This window comes from Muscardinus avellanarius (genome assembly GCF_963383645.1).
Source record: "Muscardinus avellanarius genome assembly, chromosome: 18".
NCBI lineage: Eukaryota > Metazoa > Chordata > Mammalia > Rodentia > Gliridae > Muscardinus > Muscardinus avellanarius.
This window is the reverse complement of record NC_137804.1, coordinates 39869333-39892374: the sequence shown is the minus strand read 5'-3', so window position 1 is coordinate 39892374 and position 23042 is coordinate 39869333. Positions and strand designations below refer to the sequence as shown.

The window sequence follows — 23042 nt, the reverse complement described above, 5'->3', positions numbered from 1 at the left end:
TGGAGTGAGAGTCCGTGAGATGAGGAGTTCACAGCCAGAGCCGCCCGGTGCACAGCGAGTTGGGCACGACCTGTTCTGTTTTCTCCGTATCATTATTGTTTGGGTTCTTGTAGGAGCTAACCCGGAGGCCAGGATCGGAGTGACAGGAATTTATCTGAGAAGTGATTGCAGAAGAAACCAGCAAGGAAGAAGGAACTCCAAAGAACTAAAACAGCTCAAACAGGTACTCCAGCCAACCTGCGCACGCACACACACAGGGCAGCGTATATGTATATATATATTTCCCCCTGCGGGACTGGGGATGGAGCCCAGGGGCATTCGACCTCCGAGCCACACTCCCAGCCTATTTTTTATTCTTTATTTTGAGACAGGGTCTCACTGAGTTGCAAAGGGCCTCACTAAGTAGCTGAGGCTGGCTGCGAACCGCGATCCTCCTGTCTCAGCCTCCCAAGTGCTGAGATTACCACCAAACCTGGCTCAAAGCACTGATTTTTAACAAGGCATAGATGAACTAGTGCCTCTCTCTCTCTCTCTCTCTCTCCCTCTCTCCCTCTCTCCCTCTCCCTCCCTCCTTCTGTACTGGGGATTGAACCCAGGGGCATTCTACCTCTGAGCTATATCCCCAGCCCTTTTTATTATTTTTGTTTATTTTGTAGCAGGCTCTCTCTGATAAGCTGCTGAGTGCTTTGATACGTTGCTGAGTCTGCCCTCAAACCTCTGACACTACTGTCTCACTCAGCCTCGCAAGGTCTGGGATTACAGGCCTGTGGCACCATGCCTGGTTACCAGTGACTTTAAAAATAAATCCACCTATACGGCCGGGCGTGGTGGCGCACGCTTATAATCCCAGCATTCGGGGAGGCTGAGACCTGGAGGATCGCGGTTCGTGGACAGCCTCAGCTACTTAGTGAGGCCTCTGCAACTCAGTGAGACCCGGTTTCAAAATAAAGAATAAAAAGTAGGGCAGGGGGTGAGCTCGGAGGTCGAATGCCCCTGGGTTTCATCCCCAGACCCCCCCCAAAAAAAATCCACCCATGAGAGAAAATTGGCAGTATGTGTGTATATATGTGTATATATATATATATATATATACACACACACATACTGCCAATTTTATATAAAAATATATAAAAATATATAAAATATAAAAAATATAAAATAATATAAAAATATAATAAAAATATATTATATTATATTATATTATTATATATAATTATATAATTATATATAATATACATATTATATATAATTATATATTATTATATATAATTATATATAATTATATAATTATAATTATAATTTTTTTTTTTTGGTGGTACGGAGCTGGAACCCAGGGGCTTACTACCCCTGGGCTATACTCCCAGACCTATTTTTTTTATATGTTACTTGGAAACAGGGTCTCACTAAGTTGCTGAGAGCCTCACTAAGTAGCTGAGGCTGGCTTCAAACCCATGCGACCCTCCTGTCTTAGCCTCCCAAGTGCGGGGATTACAAGCGTGCGCCACCACACCTGGCAGCCCTATTTTTATTTATTTATTTTATATTTATTTATTAATTTATTTATTTTTGCAGGTCTGGGGATGGAACCCATTTGACCTCCGAGCTATACCCCCTGCCCTATTTTTTATTCTTTATTTTGAAACCAGGTCTCACTGAGTTGCAAAGGGCCTAAGTAGTAGCTGAGGCTGTCCTCGAACCGCAATCCTCCTGTCTCAGCCTCCCAGATGCTGGGATTACAAGCATGTGCCACCACGCCCGGCTCCAACTTTTTGTTCTTTATTTTTTGTTGTTGTTGTTGTTGTTGGTTTTTTTTTTTTTTTTTTACTGATCTGGGGATGGACCCGGGGGCATTTGACCTCCGAGCTACAGCCCCTGCCCCATTTTTTATTCTTTATTTTGAAACCGGGTCTCACTGAGTTGCAGAGGGCCTCACTAAGTAGCTGAGGCTGTCCGCGAACCACAGTCCTCCAGGTCTCAGCCTCCCGAATGCTGGGATTACAAGCGTGAGCTACCACGCCCGGCTCGGCAGTATTTTTTCCCCTGTTTCTTATTATTTCACTTTGACGTGGTGGTGGTACAGTCCCAGCTACTCAGGAGGCTGAGGCAGGAGGATTGGTAGAGCTCAAGGAGGCCGGGCTGACATATCAAGATCCCATAACAAACAAAAAACACTGCGGGGCTTGACATCCTCCAGTTCCACCCGTTTGGTTTCAAATGATAGAAGAACACTCTTTATGCCTGAACAATGTTCCATTGTGTGCACCGTTTGCTTTGACATGGTTCATGTTAAGCCAGGCCTGGTGGCGCAGCCTGTCACCCCAGTACTTGAGCGGTTGAGACAGGTTAGCCTTGGCAACTCAGTAAGGATCTCAGCAACTGACGGACAGCCCATTAAAAATAAATAATAAAGCCAGGCCTGGTGGCGCAGGCTCGTAATCCCAGTACTTGGGAGGCTGAGACAGGAGGATCACAGGTTCCAGGCCAGCCTCAGCTACTTAGCGAGGCTCTCCACAATTTAGTGAGACCCAGTTTTGTGTAGCTCAGAGGTGGAACTCCTGGGTTCCATCCCCAGTTCTGAAAAGGAGGCAGCGGTGAGCCTCCCCCGTAGGTGGTTGGGGAGCCGTCCTGGGTGGTGGGCGCGCCCTCCTTGGCCGGGTCTCAATTCCAAGGCCCGGGCTGGGGGGGCGAGGTCAGGGGCCCGGCCTGACCCCGGCCTGACCCCGCCCGCGGTGCCCCAGGATGCTGCCCATCACCGACCACCTGCTGCACCTGCTGCGGCTGGAGAAGACGGCCTTCCGCGTCTACGCCGTGTCCGCGCTGCTGCTGGCCGGGCTCTTCCTGGCCTTCCGCCTGCTGGCCCAGCTGCTGCGGCTCTGCTGGGCCTTCTACACCACCTGCCGCCGCCTCCGCTGCTTCCCGCAGCCGCCGCGCCGCAACTGGCTGCTGGGCCACCTGGGCATGGTGAGTGCGGCCGCCACGCCACCGGGAGCACGGGCATGGCGAGGGGAGCGTGCCCAGGCCACCAGCCGGGCCACGCCGCCCCCTGCCTGCCTGCCTTCCTCCCTCCCTTCCTTCCTTTCTCTTTATTCTTTCTCCTCCTCCTCTTCTTCCCCTCCTCCTCCTCCTTCTCTGCCTCTTTCTTCTCTTCCTCCTCCTCTTCCTTCTCCCCTTCCTCCTCCTCTTCCTCTTCCTCCTCTTCCTTCTCTTCCTCCTCTTCCTCCTCCTCTTCCTACTCTTCCTCCTCTTCCTCCTCCTCCTCCTCCTCTGCCTCTTCCTCTTCCTCCTCCTCCTCCTCCTCTGCCTCTTCCTCTTCCTCCTCCTCCTCCTCCTCTGCCTCTTCCTCCTCCTCCTCCTCCTCTTCCTCCTCCTCTGCCTTCTCTTCCTCCTCCTCTTCCTCCTCCTCCTCCTCTTCCTCCTCCTCCTCTTCCTCCTCTTCTTCCTCCTCTTCTTCCTCCTCTTCTTCCTCCTCCTCCTCCTCATCTTCCTCTTCCTCCTCCTCCTCCTCCTCCTCTTCCTCCTCCTCTTCCTCCTCCTCCTCTTCCTCCTCCTCCTCTTCCTCCTCCTCCTCTTCCTCCTCCTCCTCTTCCTCCTCCTCCTCTTCCTCCTCCTCTTCCTCCTCCTCCTCTTCCTCCTCCTCCTTCTCTTCCTCCTTCTCTGCCTCTTCTTCCTCCTCCTCCTCTTCCTCCTCCTCCTCTTCTTCCTCCTCCTCCTCTTCATCCTCCTCCTCCTCCTCCTCTTCCTCCTCCTCCTCTTCATCCTCCTCCTCCTCCTCCTCCTCTTCCTCCTCCTCCTCCTCCTCTCTTCCTCCTCCTCCTCTTCCTCCTCCTCCTCCTCCTCTTCCTCCTCCTCCTCCTCCTCCTCCTCTTCCTCCTCCTCCTCCTCCTCCTCCTCCTCTCTTCCTCCTCCTCCTCTTCCTCCTCCTCCTCCTCCTCTTCCTCCTCCTCTTCCTCCTCCTCCTCTTCCTCCTCCTCCTTCTCTTCCTCCTTCTCTGCCTCTTCCTCTTCCTCCTCCTCCTCTTCCTCCTCCTCCTCTTCCTCCTCTTCCTCCTCTTCCTCCTCCTCCTCTTCCTCCTCTTCCTCCTCTTCCTCCTCCTCCTCCTCCTCCTCCCTCACCCTCTTTTTCTCTCTCTCTTCTTGCCTTCCTTCCTTCCTTTTATTTTTTTTTGTAGTACTGGGAATGGAACCCAGGGACATTCTACCTCTGAACGACACCCCCAGCCCTGTTTTATTTGTTTATTTATTTATTTGCGGTGCTGGGGATGGAACCCAGGGGCATTCTACCTCCAAGCTACAGCCCCAGCCTCATTTTTTAAAATTCTTTATTTTGAAGTGGGGTCTCACTGAATTGCAAAGGCCTCACTAAGTAGCTGAGGCTGTCCACAAACCGCGATCCTCCTGTCTCAGCCTCCCGAGTACTGAGATTACAAGCGTGCGCCACCGCGCTCAGCTGATTTTTTTTTTCATCTGAGACAGCGTCCTGCTAAGCTCCCCGGGCTGGCTTTGAACTTGCCACCCTCCTGCCTCGCGGTGGCGTGCGCCGCCTCACCTGGCTCTAGTACCATTTTGAACACCATGGCGAGCATTGATAACGCCTGTTGTGTTGACTGTTACCATTGCTCATTTGTTCTTGTTTTATTTATTTATTTTGTGGTGCTGGGGATTGAACCCAGGGATTTTGAAACAGGGTCTCGCTACATTGCTGAGTCTTGCTATGATGGCAGAGGCTGTCCTGGACCCTGCGATCTTCCTGTCTCAGCGTCCCAAGTGCTGGGATTACAGGCCTGGACCACCATACCCAGCTTGTTTTATTTTTATTGTTTGGGATGAGGGATGGGAATCTCACTAAGTTCCCCAGGCTGGCTTTGAACCCACGACCCTCGTGCGTTGGCCTCCAGAGTCGCTGGGATTGCAGGTGTGTGCCACTGCATGGGATTTTTTTTTTTTTGAACTGAGGATGGAACCCAAGGGCATTCTACCTCTGAGCTCCACCCCCAGTCCTATTTTTTAGTCTTTACTCGCTAAGTAGCGGAGGGCCTCACAAGTTGCTGAGGCTGGCCATGAACCTGGGATCCTGCTGTCTCAGCCTCCCAATTACTGGGATTACAAGTGTGCGCCACTCTGCCTGGCTTTATGTATTTGTGTATTTATTTATTTATTTATTTAGTGTGTGTGCACGCACGTGTACTACATCCCAACCGTGTTTTATTTTTTGTTGGGAAACGGAATCTCGCTAGGTTGATGAGAGTCTCATTACTTGCTGAGGCTGTCCTCGAACCTGGGCTCCTCCTGTCTCAGCCTCCCAAGTACTGGGATTGGGCTTAACTTTATTTCTGGAGCTGACCGCATCCCGCTCTTTCTCGTTAATCTTCCGGGGCTGCCCCCAGAGGGGTGGAGGCATAGCCCGTCTTTCAGGTGAGGACGAGCACTCTTGGCCGGGGCAGCCGCTGCCCATGGCCAGCGGGCACTTCCGGGCTTGCTCTGAGGCTTGTCCTCACTGCCTCACCCCCACTGCAGTACCTTCCGAACGAGTCGGGCCTTCAGGATGAGAAGAAGGTGCTGGACAACATGCACCACGTAATCCTGGTGTGGATCGGACCCGTGCTGCCCCTGCTGGTTCTGGTGCACCCCGACTACATCAAGCCCCTGGTGGGGGCCTCAGGTAGGCAGCCTGGGCCCCTGAGTGGTGGCCAAACCCTCAGCTCCCCTAGCCCATCGCGGATCCTAGGCAGATGGGCTCTCTAGAGGAAGGGCCGTAGGAGTGGGGCCTTGCGGGATGGAGAGAAGTTCACTAAAGCAGAAATGAGCACATTCAGGCAGGTGTCGTGGCCCCTGCCTATAATCCCAGTACACAGGAGGCAGAGACAAGAGGATTACAGGTTTGAGGCCGGCCTCAGTAACATGGAGAGACTCCACGCAACTTAGCCAGACCCTGTTTCAAAATAAAACATAAAAAGGGCTGGGGACGGTGGCTCAGAGGTAGAATACCCCAGAGCTGCTCAATCTCAGTTACACACACACACACACACACACACACACACACACACACACACACACACACGGCCTTCCTTTCGGGCTATGTTCTCCCTGACCTCTTTGTCCCCATATTACATTTGGGGGGGATGCTGACTCCCGCTACTAAGGGGAACCTAGACCCAGGGCTCCCGTCTCCGCAGCCGCCCTGGACCGCGGATCCCAGTGTCCGTGGTGGAGTCCCGGCGTGAGACGCTCGGCTCCTGACCTTTAGGATGGCGGCCGGGGTGGGGGTGTCATGAGGATTCAGTGATGTGAGGGCTGGGGGTGCCGCTCTGTGGTCAGCGCTCCCCTAGCGGGCAGGGGCCCCGGGTTCTGTGCCCAGCACCGTAGGAGCGAGAGGTGTTTTTTTTTTTTTTTTTTTCTTTTCTAATTGGTGATTGAACCCAAGGGCATTCGACTTTTGAGTTACATCCCTAGCTCCTTTTAGAAAAAAAAAAAAGTTGGCAGGGTGTGGTGGCGCACGCTTGTAATCCCCGCGCTTGGGAGGCTGAGACAGGAGGATCGCACGGGTTCGAAGCCAGCCTCAGCTACTTAGTGAGGCTCTCAGCAACTTAGTGAGACCCTGTTTCCAAAAAATATATAAAAAAGGTCTGGGAGTATAGCCCGGAGGTAGAAAGCCTCTGGGTTCCACCCCCAGTACCACCAAAAATAATTTTTTTTTATTACTAGGAATTGAACCCAGGGACATTCTATCTCTGAGCTACATCTCCAGTCCCCCCCCCTTTTTTTTGCAGTTCTGGGGATGGAACCCAGGGGCATTCTACCTCTGAGGTACACCCCCAGCCCTATTTTTCATTCTTTTATTTTGAAACAGGGTCTCACTGAGTTGCAGGGGGCCTCACTAAGTAGCTGAGGCTGTCTGCGATCCTCCGGTCTCAGCCTCCCGAATGCTGGGATGACAAGCGGGCGACGCCCGGCATGGAATAGGGACTCCTCACCTCAGGTGAAAGGAGTCAGAAGCCTTTTCAAAGGATGAGTCATGCTCGCTGAGCACATAATTACAGCCTGCTCTGATACATTCTTCTCCTTCTTCTTTTTAAATTGAGGTGAAATTCCCCTAACCTACAATTAGCTGTTTGAAAGTGAACCATCAGTGTATTACGCAATCACTGGCCCTCTCTAGTTTCGAAACTTTTTCGTTGCCCCATAAACGCCCTCTGCCTGGGAAGCGATGACTTCCCGGCCCTCCCCCGTCTCCTGGTGACCTCTGTGGATTCGCTTATTCTGGACTTGTTATGTAAAAAGAACCTTAGACCACGTGGCCTGTCACACCTGACGGCTCCCCCTCACTCAGTAGCCTGTTTCCCAGCTGTGTCCACATCGTGGCATATAGATCAGAGCTTCACTCCTTTTTCTGGCTGAGTAATATTCCCTTGTGTGGATGGGCCACAATTTACCCATTCATCCGCTGGGTCCTATCTATCTATTGGCTGTTGTGAAAATGCTGCTATGAACAGCCAGGCACACGTTTTGGTGTGGTTATATCTTCCTTCCTTCCTTTCTCTCTTTCCCTTTTTCTCTTCTCTTTTTTTTTTGTGGGGGGCGGGAGAGGTGGGATACTGGGAATTAAACCCAGGAGTATCCTACCTCTAATTTACACTCCCAGCTCTTGTTAAAAAAAATTTTTTTTTTTTTTGGTACTGGGGATGGAACTCAGGGGCATTCTACCTCAGAGCTATACTCCCAGCTCTGTTTTATTTTTTATTTTGAAACAGGGTCTTGCTAAGTTGCTGAGGTTGGTCTTGAACCTGAGATCCTTTCAGTCTCCCAAGTACTGGGATTTCAGGTGTGAGCTACCATGCCTGGCTTTGTATTTGACTTTCTTTGTGTGTGTGTGTGATATTGGAGACTGAACCCAGGGGCAATCTACCTTTGAGCTATACCCCCAGCCCTATTTTTTATTTTTTATTTTGAAACAGTGTCTCAGTAAGTTGCAGAGTGCTTTACTAAATAGCTGAGGCTGGCCATGAGCCTGCAATCCTCCTGTCTCAGCTTCCCAAGTGTTGGGATCCCAGGCGTGGGCCGCCATTGCCCGACACGAGGGCTTCCTGATCCGGCCTCTCCCTGGCATCGCTGCAGGGGAAGCTGGTGGGAGAGGCAGCCAGGACACAGATCTTTCTGGCACTGAGGTCAGGGTTGCAGTGGAGGAGGGACGCAGGGATGGGAGACGGGGTTCAGCTGGGGAGGGGGATGGGGCCTTGAAGGATACGTAGGAGTTTTGCAAGCAGGGAGTCCCAGGTGGAGGGCCTGCCAGTGCAAAGGTGCAGATGTGGCAGAAGGCCAGTGGAATCCCGGTGAGCTGGGGTGGCTGGAAGGGAGCTGACACTTTTTTTGCATGGAAAGTAGAAAATGAGGTGGAGAGTTAGGCTGTACTGAAAAGTCAGTGAGATTGCACTTTTTCCTATAGGGAAAAATAGGGAGCCATGGGAGGTGTTTGAGCCAGGATTGGGTCTTTCTGTCAGATAATTGTGTGGAGTGTTCCTGCTTCCTTTCCCACTCCGCCCGGGAGTGCCTCCAGGCAGGGTGTGGAGCTGGACCATCTCTGGCTCCCTGGCACTACCCAGCCTGGGTTGGGCACGGAAAGGGGGCAGCAGGGTGTGTTGGTGGGAGGATGAGTGGACGGGTGGCTGCGCGTGCGCCTTGGCCAACTCCTGGGGTGTGGGTGGCTGAGTCACAGCCCAGTTGTGACATCGCCTGAGTTCTAGATCCTTCCCTCCCAGACCCCTCCCCATCCAATCCCAACCTGCCCCATGTATAAGAGGGATTCATCCACCTACCCATCCATCCACCTATCCATGCATGCATGCATGCATCTATCCACTCATCCACCCACCCACTCATACATAAACCTCTCCAACCATCCATCTATCCATCCATCCATCCATCCATCCATCCATCCATCCATCCATCCATCCGTACACCTCTCCATCCATCTATCCATCCACCCACCCACCCACCCATACATACACCTATCCATCCATCCATCCATCCATCCATCCATCCATCCATCCATCCATCCATTCACCCACCCACCCACCCATACATACACCTCTCTATCCATCCATTTATCCATCCATCCATCCATCCATCCATCCATCCACCCACCCACCCATACATACACCTCTCTATCCATCCATCCATCCATCCATCCATCCATCCATCCATCCATCCACTCATACATACACCTCTTCATCCAACCATACATACACCTCTCCATCCATCCATCCATCCATCCATCCATCCATCCATCCATCCACACCCATACATACACCTCTCCATGCATGCATGCATCTATCCACTCATCCACCCACCCACCCATACATACACCTCTACATCCATCCATCCATCCATCCATCCATCCACCCAACCACCCATACATACACCTCTCCATCCATCCATCCATCCATCCACCCACCCACTCATACATACACCTCTCCATCCATCCATCCACCCATCCATCCATCCATCCATCCATCCACCCACCCATACATACACCTCTCCATTCATCTATCCATCCATCCACCCACCCACCCATACATACACCTCTCCATCCATCCATCCATCCATCCATCCATCCATCCATCCATCCACCCACTCATACATACACCTCTCCATCCATCCATCCATCCATCCATCCATCCACCCACCCATACATACACCTCTCCATTCATCTATCCATCCACCCACCCACCCACCCATACATACACCTCTCCATCCATCCATCCATCCATCCATCCATCCATCCATCCATCCACCCACCCACCCATACATACACCTCTCCATCCATCCATCCATCCATCCATCCATCCATCCATCCACCCACCCACCCACCCATACATACACCTCTACATCCATCCATCCATCCACCCACCCACCCATACATACACCTCTCCATCCATCCATCCATCCACCCACTCATACATATACCTCTCCATTCATCCATCCATCCATCCATCCATCCATCCATCCATCCATCCATCCACCCACCCATACATACACCTCTCCATCCATCCACCCATCCATCCACCCACCCCACCCACCCATTCATGCATCCATCTACTGACCCATTCATTTTTATTTTATTCACCCATCCATCCCTTGATTGATTGATTCATTAATTCACTGGATATACATTCTTGTTTTTTTCTTTGTGGTACTGGGGATGGAACCCCAGTCCCATCAGGGGCATTCTACCTCTGAGCTACACCCGCAGCCCTATTTTTTATTCTTTATTTTGAAAGAGTCTCGCTAAATTGCAAAGGACCTTGCTAAGTAGCTGAGGTTGGTCTCAAACTAGCGCTCCTCCGGTCTCAGCCTCCCAAGTCCTGGGATTACAGGTGTGCACCACCACACCTGCGGATGGCTTCTTAAGCGTCAAATGTCAATGATCAGCAGTTCGCGGTGGGGTCCTGAGGCAGCGGGACCCTGCTCCTGGCCATCTGGGAGTGGGGAAGCAGAGTGGAGCGATACCCAGCACCCTTTTGAAGTCTCCCCTCCCCCGTGCTGGGGATGGAGCCCAGGCCCCCGCACATCTTAGGTAAACACTATCACTGAGCCCGCTTTGTTTTACTTTGAAACAGGGTCTCAGGAGGTTGCTCAGTTCAAGCTTGAGATCCTCCTGCCTCAGATCCACATGGTCAGATCCAATCCCCTGGGCTAGGGCGGGTGGGCTGCAGGGGGAGCTCAGGGCTTGCAATTCTCATGTTCTGAGCTGGCGGACAGGAGCGGGGTGAGTCTGCTCTGTGTGGGGTACCTGGGTGCAGGTGTAGAGGTGGCGGCAGTGTGCCGTAAGAATGGCGTTGTCTGAAGCCGGGCGTGGTGGTGCACGCTTGTAATCCCAGCATTTGGGACTGAGACAGGAGGATCGTGGTTCGCAGACAGCCTCAGCTACTTAGTGAGGCCCTCTGCAACTCAGTGAGACCCTGTTTCAAGATAAAGAATAAAAAATAGGGTTGGGGAGCCGGGCGTGGTGGCGCACGCTTATAATTCCCACGCTTAGGAGGCTGAGACAGGAGGATCACACAGGTTCGAAGCCAGCCTCAGCTACTTAGTGAGGCTCTTAGCAATTTAGTGAGACCCTGTTTCCAAATAAAATATAAAATGGGTCTGGGAGTATAGCCCGGAGGTAGAAAGCCTCTGGGTTCCACCCCCAGTACCTCAAAAAAAAAAAGGGATGGGGTGTTGCTCAGAGGTAGAATGCGTCTGGGTTCCATTGCAGTACTGAAAAAAAAAAAAAAAGAATGAGGTTGTCTGGCGTCTGTTGAAGGATGGAGTCAGCGGGGACTGGGGCGCAGATGGCGCCAGGCTGAGCTTCAACTGTTTCCGAGGGCGATGGTGAGCCATGGGAGGTGTTTGAGCAGGGGAATCTTGTGTTCGGATCGGCGTGGTGTAAGGCTCTTTCTGGGCATGTGTGGAGGAGGCTGGAGCTGAGAGGAGACTCCTTAGGAAGTCATAAGCTGAGGCCAAGGCCCCGAACCCTGTCTTGAGTTAACATTGCCTCGTGTCTCTCCACAGCTGCCATTGCCCCCAAGGATGACCTTTTCTACAGCTTCCTGAAACCTTGGCTAGGTGAGTGGCAAAGGGGCGGGCCGGGGCCGGGGCTTCAGAGAACTGAGGACAGGGCGCGGGGCTCCGCGGACGGCGGCTCCAACCCCGGTCTTGGGACGCAGGGGACGGGCTTCTGCTGAGCAAAGGCGACAAGTGGAGCCGGCACCGGCGCCTGCTGACCCCCGCCTTCCACTTCGACATCCTCAAGCCCTACATGAGGATCTTCAACCAGTGCACCAACACCATGCACGTGCGTGCCCGGCCCCGCGGCAGGGGGCGGCTCGGTCTCCCGCTGGGCATCTGCGCCCGCGTCCACTCCCCTGGTCTCTCTCCCCAGGCCAAGTGGCGGCGGGCCCTGGTCGGCAGCTCGGTGGCCTCTTTCGACATGTTCGAGCACGTCAGCCTCATGACCCTGGACAGTCTTCAGAAATGCGTGTTCAGTTACAACAGCGACTGCCAGGAGTGAGTGCGGCCTCCCGGGGGGGCTGGGGGGAGCAGCCCGGGGGCCCGCCTGGCCGTGGACCCAAGGAAAACCGCGCCAGCCTTTTAAGGACCTCGCCGGGAGGCGCCTGGGGGCTGCACGCCTTTTATCCTGGGATTTGGAGGCTGAGAAAGGATAACCGCAGGTTCGAGGCCAGCCTCAGCAATTCAGCAAGACCCTGTTTCAAAGTAAAAAATAGAGCCGGGCGTGGTGGCGCACGCTTGTGATCCCCGCGCTTGGGAGGCTGAGACAGGAGGATCGCGCAGGTTCGAAGCCAGCCTCGGCTACTGAGTGAGGCTCTCAGCAACTTAGTGAGACCCTGTTTCCAAATAAAATATAAAATGGGTCTGGGAGTATAGCCCGGAAGTAGAAAGCCTCTGAGTTGCACCCCCGGTACCACAAAATAAATAAATAAATAATTACATAAAAATAAAAAAATAAAATAAATAAAATAATATAGGACTGGGGGTGTAGCTCAGAGTTAGAATGCCCCTGGGGCGCAATCCCCAGCACCAGCACACACAAATACATAAATAAATATAAGTGAGCTGATGTGAGTGAGGTGTGAAGCATGATGGGCGATACTGCGGGCTGTGGTTTCCCTCATTCCTCTGCAGAGAGGATACACTCTTTGGAGACCAGCCCCCTCCAGCGGGGGTGCAGCTCAGTGGCAGAGTGCTGCCAGGTAGAGACAAGTGTCATCTCCCACTAACAAAGATGATATCTCCCTTTCTTTCTTTCTCTTTCTTTCTTTCTCTCTTTCTTTCTTTTCTTTTCTTTTTTCTTTTCTTTCTTTCGGTGGTACTGGGGTTCCTGGAAGCCCTTCTACCTCCGGGCTACACTCCCAGACCTATTTTTACATTTTTATTTGGAAACAGGGTCTCCTAAGCCAGCGCGCGCGGCTGGCTTCGAACCTGCGCGATCCTCCCGTCTCCGCCTCCCAAGCGCGGGGATGACAAGCGTGCGCCACCACGCCCGGCCTATGATACCTGATTTCTTCTTCGTTTTTTTGGCACTGGAGGCAGAACCCAGGAGTCTACTACCTCCAAGCTACCCCTCCCAGCCCGATTTTGTTTCTTTTTGGAAACAGGTTCTCACTGGTTTGCTGAGAGCCTCACTAAGTTGCCGAGGCTGGCTTCGAGGCTGTCTCAGTCTCCCAAGTACTGGGTTACAGGTGTGTGCTACCACACTCGGCCTACCTATATAATTTTTTTTGTTTTTGAGACAGGATCTTCCTAAGTTGCTGAAATTCTCCCTATGTTGCAGAGGCTGGTCTCAAACCTGTGACCCTCCCGTCTCAGCCTCTCAGTGATTGGGATTACAGTTGTGCACCACTGGGCACTGATACCTGATTTTGGAGAGGTGATGTAGGGATAAGCTGACGTAGCAACAGCACAGCACCTCACAGTGCTCAGAGAATACCTGTCGGATGAACTCATAAGATAACCACTACCCTGATTCATACATTCACCTGCCATTCATTGCGGGGGCTGGGGGTGTGGCTCAGTGGTTAGTGTCTGCCTAGTCCTGAGTTCCCTCCCTAGAACTGCAGAGAGCTCCCCTGAAAGTATAGCTAATCATTATTGTTGTTACTGTTGTTGTTATTATTAATTTCTGGCAGTACAAGGGATTGGATTCACTATGCTCTACCTCTGAGCTATACCTGGAGCCCCCCCCCCTTTTTTTTTTTTTGGTACTGGGGATGGAACCCAGGGCATGCTACCTCCAAGTGACTTTTTTTATTCTTTATCTTGAAACCGGGTCTCACTAAGTTGCAGAGGGCCTCACTAAGTAGCTGAGGCTGTCCATGAACCTGCGATCCTCCTGTCTCAGCCTCCCGAATGCTGGGATTTCAAGTATGTACCACCACGCCTGGATACACCCAGCCCTTTTTACTTTTATTTTTTATTTTATTTAATTAATTAATTAATTAATTTTGTGATACTGGGGGTGGAACTCAGAGGCTTTCTACCTCCGGGCCATACTCCCAAGACCTATTTTATATTTTATTTGGAAACAGGGTCTCACTAAGTTGCTGAGAGCCTCACTAAGTAGCCGAGGCTGGCTTCGAACCCTCGAGATCCTCCTGTCTCAGCCTCCCAAGCGCGGGGGATTACAAGCGTGCACCACCATGCCCGGCTATACTTTTATTTTGAAACAGGGTCTCACTAAGTTGCTGCAGGTCTTGCTAAATTCCTGAGTCTGGCCTCTAACCTGTACTCCTCCCGCCCGGGCCTCCCCTGAGCACTGGGGTTGCAGGAATGCACACCGTGGCCGGCTGTACATATAGTTAATATGGGGGCTCTCTGTCCCTATTGGGCGGGCAGAGGAGGCCCAGCTGAGCTGTGGGTCCGGGTGGCCTGGACTGGGGACGGCTACTGCTCACGGCTCTCCTCCCCGCAGGAAGCTGAGCGATTACATATCGGCCATCATCGAGCTGAGCGCGCTGGCCGTGCGGCGCCAGTACCGCCTGCACCACCACCTGGACTTCATCTACTACCTCTCGGCCGACGGGCGGCGCTTCCGCCAGGCCTGCGACACGGTGCACCGCTTCACCACCGAGGTGATCCAGGAGCGGAGGCGGGCGCTGCGCCGGCAGGGGGCCGAGGCCTGGCTGAAGACCAAGCAGGGCAAGACCTTGGACTTCATCGACGTGCTGCTCCTGGCCAGGGTGAGAGGGCGCTGCGCAGGCCTCGCGGATCGCCGAGCATGCGGAGGATGGGTGCTCAGATTCCCAGAGACCCGGGAGGAGCCAGGTGCAGGCGCGTTAGACTCTGAGTCCGCTCTAGCTGCAGTGACAAGCATTCAGGTCCCCTTACATTAACCGAGGGTGGGTTTTCTCTTTCGCTTTTTTTTTTTTTTTTTTTACGGTTCTATTCCAGCCCTATTTTTTATTCTTTATTTTGAAACAGGTTCTCACTAAATTGCAGAGGGCCTAAGTGGCTGAGGCTGGCCCCGAACCTGAGATCCTTCTGTCTCAGCCTCCCAAGTGCTGGGATTACAAGCATGTGCCCCCACACCCGGCGGCATATTCTCATTCTCTCCTCTCTCTCCCTCCCTCCCTCCCTCCCTCCCTCTTTCTTTCTCTCCTCCCTTTCTCCCTCCCTTCCTTTTTTATTTTTTGGATTGGATTCAGGGAGGAGTGTCTATCTCTGAGCTATAACACCAGCCCTTTTTATTTTACTTTTTAAAAAAATTTAAACAGGCCGGGCGTGGTGGCGCACGCTTGTAATCCCCGCGCTTGGGAGGCGGAGACAGGAGGATCGCGCAGGTTCGAAGCCAGCCACACCACGCGCTGGCTTAGGAGACCCTGTTTCCAAATAAAAATGTAAAAATAGGTCTGGGAGTGTAGCCCGGAGGTAGAAGGTCTTCCAGGAACCCCAGTACCACCAAAAAAAAAAAAAAAAAAAAAAAAATTTAAGCAGTATATCACGCTGGGCATGGTGGCGCATGCTTGTAATCTCCGTGCTTGGGAGGCGGAGACAGGATTGTGCAGGTATAAGACCCTGTTTCCAAAAATAAAAAATAGGTCTGGGAGTATAGTCCGGAGGTAGAAGGGCTTCCAGGAACCCCACAAAAATAAAAATAAAAAAATAAATAAATAAAATAAAGAGTATATCACTAAATTGCTGAGACTGGACTCGAACCTGAAATCCTCCTGTCTCAGCCTCACAAGTACTGGGATTACAGGCCTACACCACTGTACCTGGTTCCAGCCCTTTTAAAATTTCACTTTAGACAGGGTTTTGTTAAGTTGCCCAGGCTCACCTTGAACTTGTGATCCTCCTGCCTCAGCCTCCTGAGTAGCTGGGATTATAGGCAAGCACCACCGGGTCCAGTCTGAGGTTTGTTTTATAGCCAATACCTGGACTGTCCTGCAGAATGTTCCTTGTGTACAGGAAGAGAATGAATTCAGTGCTCCCTTCGTATCCGTGGGTTCTTTTTTTTAAAAAATTTTTTGGTGGTCCTGGGGGTGGAACCCAGGGGCTTTCTACCTCCGGGCTATACTTGCAGACCTATTTTATACTTTATTTGGAAACAGGATCTCACTAAGTTGTTGAGCCTCACTAAGTAGCTGAGGTTGGCTTTGAACCTGTGATCCTCCTGTCTCAGCCTCCCACGCACTGGGATGGGAGGGTGCACCATCATGCCTGGCTTCATTCCTCACCTTTCACTCTCCTTCCCACTCTCCATCTTTCTTATCCAAGTCTCATACCTCTCTCTATTGCAGTATTTCTCCCCACAGGTTGGTTTAAGAGAAGGGTAGCCGGGCAAGGTGCAACACACCTGTGATTTCAGTATGTGGGAGGCTGAGACAGGAGGATCACAGGTTCAAGACCAGTCTCGGCAACTTAGCCAGACCCTCTTTCAAAACAGAAAATAAAAATGGGCTGCGGGTGGCTCAGAGGTAGAATGCCTCTGGGTTCAATCCCCAGTACTAAAAAAAAAAAAGGAAGCCAGGTGTGTTGGAGTACGTTTGTAATCTCAGTACTTGGGAGGCTGAGACAGGGGGATTGTAGGTTTGCGGCCAGCCTTAGCAACTTAGTGAGGCCCTCCACAACTTAGTAAAACCCTGTTTCGCTGGGCGTGGTGGCGCACGCTTATAATCCCCGCGCTTGGGAGGCAGAGACAGGAGGATCGCGCAGGTTCGAAGCCAGCTGCGCTGGCTTAGGAGACCCTGTTTCAAAAAAAATTATGTACAGATATATATATATATATGTCTGGGAGTATAGCCCGGAGGCAGAAGGGTTTCCAGGAACCCCAGTACCACCAAAATAATAATAATAATAATAATAATAATAATAATAATAAAAGAGTAGCCAGGCGTGGTGGTGTGCACTTGTAATCGCGCCATTTGGGAGGCTGAGACAGGAGGATCACGGTTTGCAGACAGCCTTAGCTACTTAGTGAGGCCCTTTGCAACTCAGTGAGACCCTGTTTCAAAATAAAAATTAAAAAATCAGGCTGGGGGTGTAGCTTGGAAGTAGAATGCCCCTGGGTTCTACCCCCAGTACAGGAAAAAAAAAACATTGGACGTGGTAGTGCACATTTGTAATCCCAGTACTTGGGAAGCTGAGACTGGAGGATCACAGGTTCCCGGCCAGCCTCAGCTACTTAGTGAGGCCCTCCGCAACTTAGTGAGATCCTGTTTCAAAATAAAAGAGTAAAATAGGGCTGGGGTGTGGCTCAGAGGTAGGACGCCCATGAGTTCAATCTCTGGTACGGCAACAGCAACAACAAAAATAAATAAAAACGAGAGGGCGGCGTGTATCCAGGCCTGGGGTAGCCGGTCGGATGCTGACGGTGGGACGAGGCAGCTGAGATCTCGCCTGCCCTTCCAGGATGAAGAGGGAAAGGAGCTCTCCGACGAGGACATCCGAGCAGAGGCCGACACCTTCATGTTTGAGGGTGAGGCTGCGGGAGGACGGGGTGAGCCTCGTTCCCTTGCCTGGAGGCGGTAGCCTCCCTCACGCCCCTCGGTTGCCTGCAGGTCACGACACAACCTCCAGCGGGCTCTCCTGGGTGCTGTTCAACTTGGCGAAGCATCCGGAATACCAGGAGAAGTGCCGGGAAGAGATCCAGGAGGTCATGAAAGGCCGGGAGCTTGAGGAGCTGGAGTGGTCAGTCTGGGGAAGTGGGGCGCTCAAGGGAGAAGGTTGAGGCCATAGTTTTTTTGCGGGCCTAGGGATGGAATCCAGAGGCATTTTACCTCCGAGCTACGCCCCCTGCCCATTTTTTTTGTTTTGTTTTGTTATTGTAAACATTTTATTTTTTATTTTTTTTTCTTTTAACAATTTTTTTATTGAACATAAATAGTATATATTTAAACTATATTTGGTGCCCTCTCCCCCCGCCCCCGTTTTCCCTTCCCCCCTCCCACCAATGGTTGTCCAGGTTAACCATGTCTTATTCATAATTTTACACATGTTCAGATGTAGACCCTCATTAATCAAGATCGGCCTTCCTCCTCTCCTATCTTTCCATTCAAACTTTGCTGGTATTTCCCCTCCATCATCTGGAGTCCCACTGGTATCCTCTGTGTTCCCTAGTTTGGGCATATTAGAGGAAACATATGTACCTTCTCCTTCTGTGCTTGGCTGATCTCACTTAACATAATCCCCTGCCCAATTTTTTATTCTTTATTTTGAAACAGGGTCTCACTGAGTCGCAGAGGGCCTCACTAACTAGCTGAGGCTGTTCACGAACCGCGATCCTCCGGTCTTAGCCTCCTGAGTGCTGGGATTACAAGCGTGCGCCACCACGCCCGGCTGAGGCCACAGTTTTGAGCGTGAATCTCTGCTTCACCACTTTTCAGTTGTGAGACCCAAGACAAGTCACAAAAGCTTCTTGAATTCCAATTTCTTCAGCTGTAACATCATAATGATTATGGTGCCAACCTCAAAATGTAGTCGTATGCAAAGTGTCTCAGTCAGCAGTGATTGCAGTAAGGCTACATAACAAGCATCCCCCCCGGTGCAGTGATTGGCAGCAGGTGTCACTTATTGCTCTTGTCTGCATATTGCTCTTGTGACAGCTGGGCTCAGTGTGAATGGCCACCACACCTGTCATATCACGGGTTTTTGTTTTGCCTTGTGGTACTGGTGATTGAACTCAGCGGTATTCTACCTCTGGGCTACACGCTCAGCATGATTTTATTTTTTATTTGGAGACAGGGTCTCACTAAGTTGCTGAGGCTAGTCTTGAACCTGCGATCCTCCCGTCTCGGCTTCCTAAGTACTGGGATTACAAGTGTGCACCACCATACCCGGCTATATCAAGAGTTTTTGAATACTGAAATAGTTGGGTGCATTAGTGCAGATACACACCTGTGGTCCCAGCTACTGGGAAGACTGAGGCAGGAGGACACTTGAGCCCAGGAGTTCAGGGTCAGCCTGTGCAACACATGGAGACTGTCTCTAAAAATCAATACTGAAATGGATCTATACAAGCTAATCACTCCCTGAGGCTCCCAGTTACTCTGGCACCTCTCCTGGGTGCCCACTGGCTACCATCTAATTCTTCAATTAAAGCTTTAATGCCAAGCCAGGCACGTAATCCTGGTAGTTGGGAGGCTGAGCCAGGAGGATCCAGGTTCGAGGCCAAGCCTCAGCAATGTAATGAGACTCTCGGCAGCCTATTGAGACCTTCTTTCAAAACAAAAGACACACCAGGGGTGGTGGCTTGGGATCTCAGGTTCAAGGACAGCCTCGGCAAGTAGTGAGGCTCTTGTCAACCGAGCAAGACCCTGTTTGAAAACAAAAATAAAATAGGGCTGGAGGTATAGTTTGGAGGTAGAGTGCCCCTGGGTTCAATCCTCAGTACTCTCCCCTCCACATACATAACAGCTTAGAATTGAAACCAGCAGGGATCCCCAGAAACCAGCCCCCTTGCTTGCTGTTTTATTTTTTTATTTTTATTTATTTATCTATTTATTTTTGTGGTGCTGGGGATGAAATCCAGGCAGGGGCCTTCTACCTCCGGGCCACACTCCCAGACCTATTTTATATTTATTTGGAAACAGGGTCTCACTAAGTTGCCGAGAGCCTCACTAAGCAGCTGAGGCTGGCTTTGAACCTGTGCCATCCTCCTGTCTCAGCCTCCCAAGCGCGGGGATTACAAGCATGCCCACCACGCCCGGCTTTGCTTGTTGTTTGAATGAGTCACTGTTCTGATAGGTCAGCGGTCGGATGTTTCGCATCTGTGTTATGGGCCCAGTGCGGCGGCAGGCCTAAGGTCTGGGCGTGTGTTCTGGGGAGTCACGGTCCTGTTCTCCACAGGGATGACCTGCCCCAGCTGTCCTTCACCACCATGTGTATCAAGGAGAGTCTGCGCCAGTTCCCCCCTGTGACCCTCATCTCCCGCCGCTGTACTGAGGACATCAAGCTCCCAGACGGACGTATCATCCCCAAAGGTGCCCGCGGAAGCCGCCTGCAGCCAGTGCGCTGGCCGGGCCCAGGCCTGGAGGGCTGCCAGGCTGTGCGGAGCTCAGCCCGGCCGACATTCCCAGCCACCTGGGTCAGGGATGGGTCAAAGGGAGGGGCAGAGCTGGGTGGTGGCACATGCCTGCCATCCCAGAACTTAGGAGGCCGAGACAGGAGGGTGACAGGTTGAGGCCAGCCTCAGCTACTTAGTGAGACTGTTTTAAATGTATATTTAAGCCGAGTGTGGTGGCGCACGCTTATAATCCTGGTACTTGGGAGGCTGAGACAGGAGGATCACAGGTTCGCGGCCAGCCTCAGCTACTTAATGAAGCCCTCCTCAATTTAGTGAAACCCTGTTTCAGAATAAAGAATAAAAAATAGAGCTAGGGGTATAACCCAGAGGTAGAATGCCCCTGGGTTCAATCCCCAGTTCTGCAAAAAAAGTATTTTTTATATATTAATACATTATAATTTATATATTATTATTCATTGTATAATGTAGTTATATATATATATATTTTTTTTTTGGGGGGGTGGTACTGGGATTCCTGGAAGCCTTTTTACCACCCGGCTACACTCCCAGACCTATTTTATACTTTTTTATTTTTGGAAACAGGGTCTCTTAAGCCAGCGCGGCTGGCTTCAAACCTGCGCGATCCTCCTGTCTCCACCTCCCAACCGCGGGGATTACAAGCGTGCGCCACTAGGCCCGGCTTCCTAGCCCTATTTTTTATTTTATTTTATTTTATTTTTTGTGGTACTGGGGTGGAACCCATCGGCTTTCTGACTCCGGGCTATACTCCCAGACCTATTTTTTTTTTTAATATTTTATTTGGAAACAGGGTCTCACTAAGTTGCTGAGAGCCTCACTAAGTAGATGAGGCTGGCTTCGAACTTGCGCGATCCTCCTGTCTCAGCCTCCCAAGCCCGGGGATTACAAGCGTGCGCCACCACGCCGGCTTAACTATATTTTTAAAGGGCTGGGGGTGTATGTGGCTCAGAGGTAGAATGCCTCTGGGTTCAATCCCCTGTACTAAAAGAAAAAAGCAAAGCAAAGCAAAGAAACGCTGCTGGGGGTGCTGGTGGGAGGAGACGGACTAGAGGAGCCCAAATATGGGCTGAGGGCTCCAGGGGAATGCGGGGTCCTGGAGAAGGCGCCGTGGGAGGTTGGAACCAAGAGCGAGCAGGTCCTTGGAGCAGAGCCTGGGGGAGCCTGGGGGAGCCTCGGCGGGGCGCGGGCGCTGGCACTCCACCCGTGGGAGGGAGCGAGGGGTTGCAGAGGCCAGGGGCCCCCTGGGCTTCTCAGGGAAGGAGAACCAGAAGTGGGGGTCACGGAGCGGGGTTTCCAGCAGCGGCCCTGGCTCCCCGCCGCCCCCTGACCCCACCTGTCCCCCCAGGAATCATTTGCTTGGTGAGCATCTATGGTACCCACCACAACCCCACGGTGTGGCCGGATTCCAAGGTGAGCCCTGCCCGCCTCCCTCCCCAGAGCCTTCCTCCCCAGAGTGTGTGTGTGTGTGTGTGTGTGTGTTGAACCCAGAGTACTAGGAATACAGGTGTGTACCACCGTGCCTGGCTCCCTCCTCAGCATTTATTTGCCCACGCATTATTAATTCATGGGGCTAACAAATAGTTACTGAGTACCTACTGTGTGCCAGCCTGAGTACCTACTGTGTGCCACCCCTCCCCACTGGGCCCTGAGGATCATTTTGTCTGTCTTCCTGAAGCTCACTGTCAGGCTCAGAGGAAGACAATAACGAAACGAATGAGATCATTTGGTGTGTGCTTGGGGGCACCAGGGGGAGTCGCTTTAGGCCGGGCGGGCAGGCGGGGCCGTGCCGAGAAAGAGATGTTTCAGCTTAGACCTGAAGACGGAACATCAGAGAAAATAGTTCTGGGCAGAGGTCACGGCCAAGGCCCTGGGGTAGGAACGAGCCTGGCACGCTCCACAACGGGCGGCAGGTGTGGCTGGGGTGTGGCGTGTGGGGTGGAAAGGAAAAGACGGCCCCGAGATGCCTCTGGTCCCCAGAGGTTGAAGGAGGGGGCAGGCAAGATGGCTGTCCCCTCCCAGACTCACCCCAGGCCCTTCCTGTACAGGTGTACAACCCTTACCGCTTTGACCCAGACAACCCGCAGCAGCGCTCCCCACTGGCCTTCGTGCCCTTCTCCGCAGGACCCAGGTAACCATCCTCCTCCTCCTCCTCCTCTTCCTCCTCCTCCTCCTCCTCCTCCTCCTCCTCCTCCTTCCCAAACAGCCAATGGGAGACCAGGGGTGTGTCCATCAGAAGCATAGGCCACGCCCACCCGTTGTCCTGGCGGTCTACCCAAGTCCTCTGTGCCCGCCCCCCGCAAATCAGACTCTGCGACAGCATCTCTGGAGGCTGGACAGAGCTCGGGGTGCGAACCCCGAGCTCGGGGCCCGCATCCTTCCCATCTTTCTATGCCGCCATCCTGTCTGGTTTACGGCTGAGGCTCAGAGAGGGAGGCCGTTGGCCCAGGATGCACAGCCGGCGCGTGTGAGGCGCGCCGGGATTCGAACCCTGAACCTCAAAGCCACGTTTACTCGTAGTGAGATTCTTGGGGTCTCGCTGACCCTCGTCCAGCCCGGGCTGAGGGGTCAGCGGAGGCCCAGGTAGCCCCGCCTCCACAGCCTGAGCCCCCGGACCCTTTCTGCAGGAACTGCATCGGGCAGAGCTTCGCCATGGCAGAGATGCGCGTGGCCGTGGCGCTGACGCTGCTGCGGTTCCGCCTGAGCGTGGACCGGACGCGCAAGGTGCGGCGGAAGCCGGAGCTCATCCTGCGCACGGAGAGCGGCATCTGGCTCAACGTGGAGCCGCTGCCGCCGCGGGCCTGAGGGGCCCCGCCGGCTCCGGCCCCGCCCCGCCCGGGCAGGCCCCGCCCCGCCGCCGAGGCCACGCCCCTCAGCCCCGGTGTCCACCTGGGGGACCACACGTGAACTCCTCCGCTGAGCCGCCTACGGGTGCTGGCCCCGCCCCTCAAGGCAGGCCCCGCCCCCAAGTCCCCCCTGGCCTCCTGCTGGAGGGACCAGACTCGGCCCCG

General features: G+C 52.8%; 1 protein-coding gene across 1 annotated transcript; it reads left to right on the top strand.

The window, feature by feature from the left end:
- Nucleotides 1-2739: 2739 nt before the first annotated feature.
- Nucleotides 2740-22836, top strand: CYP4F22 (cytochrome P450 family 4 subfamily F member 22; the record flags this gene model as incomplete). Its single annotated transcript, XM_080715612.1, has 12 exons — nt 2740-2961; nt 5514-5658; nt 11547-11600; nt 11702-11829; nt 11917-12041; nt 14464-14731; nt 17403-17469; nt 17552-17681; nt 19839-19972; nt 21380-21444; nt 22080-22162; nt 22659-22836. The coding sequence occupies 12 exons, from the start codon at nt 2740-2742 to the stop codon at nt 22834-22836; spliced, it is 1599 nt and encodes a 532-aa protein (XP_080571738.1).
- Nucleotides 22837-23042: the final 206 nt, after the last annotated feature.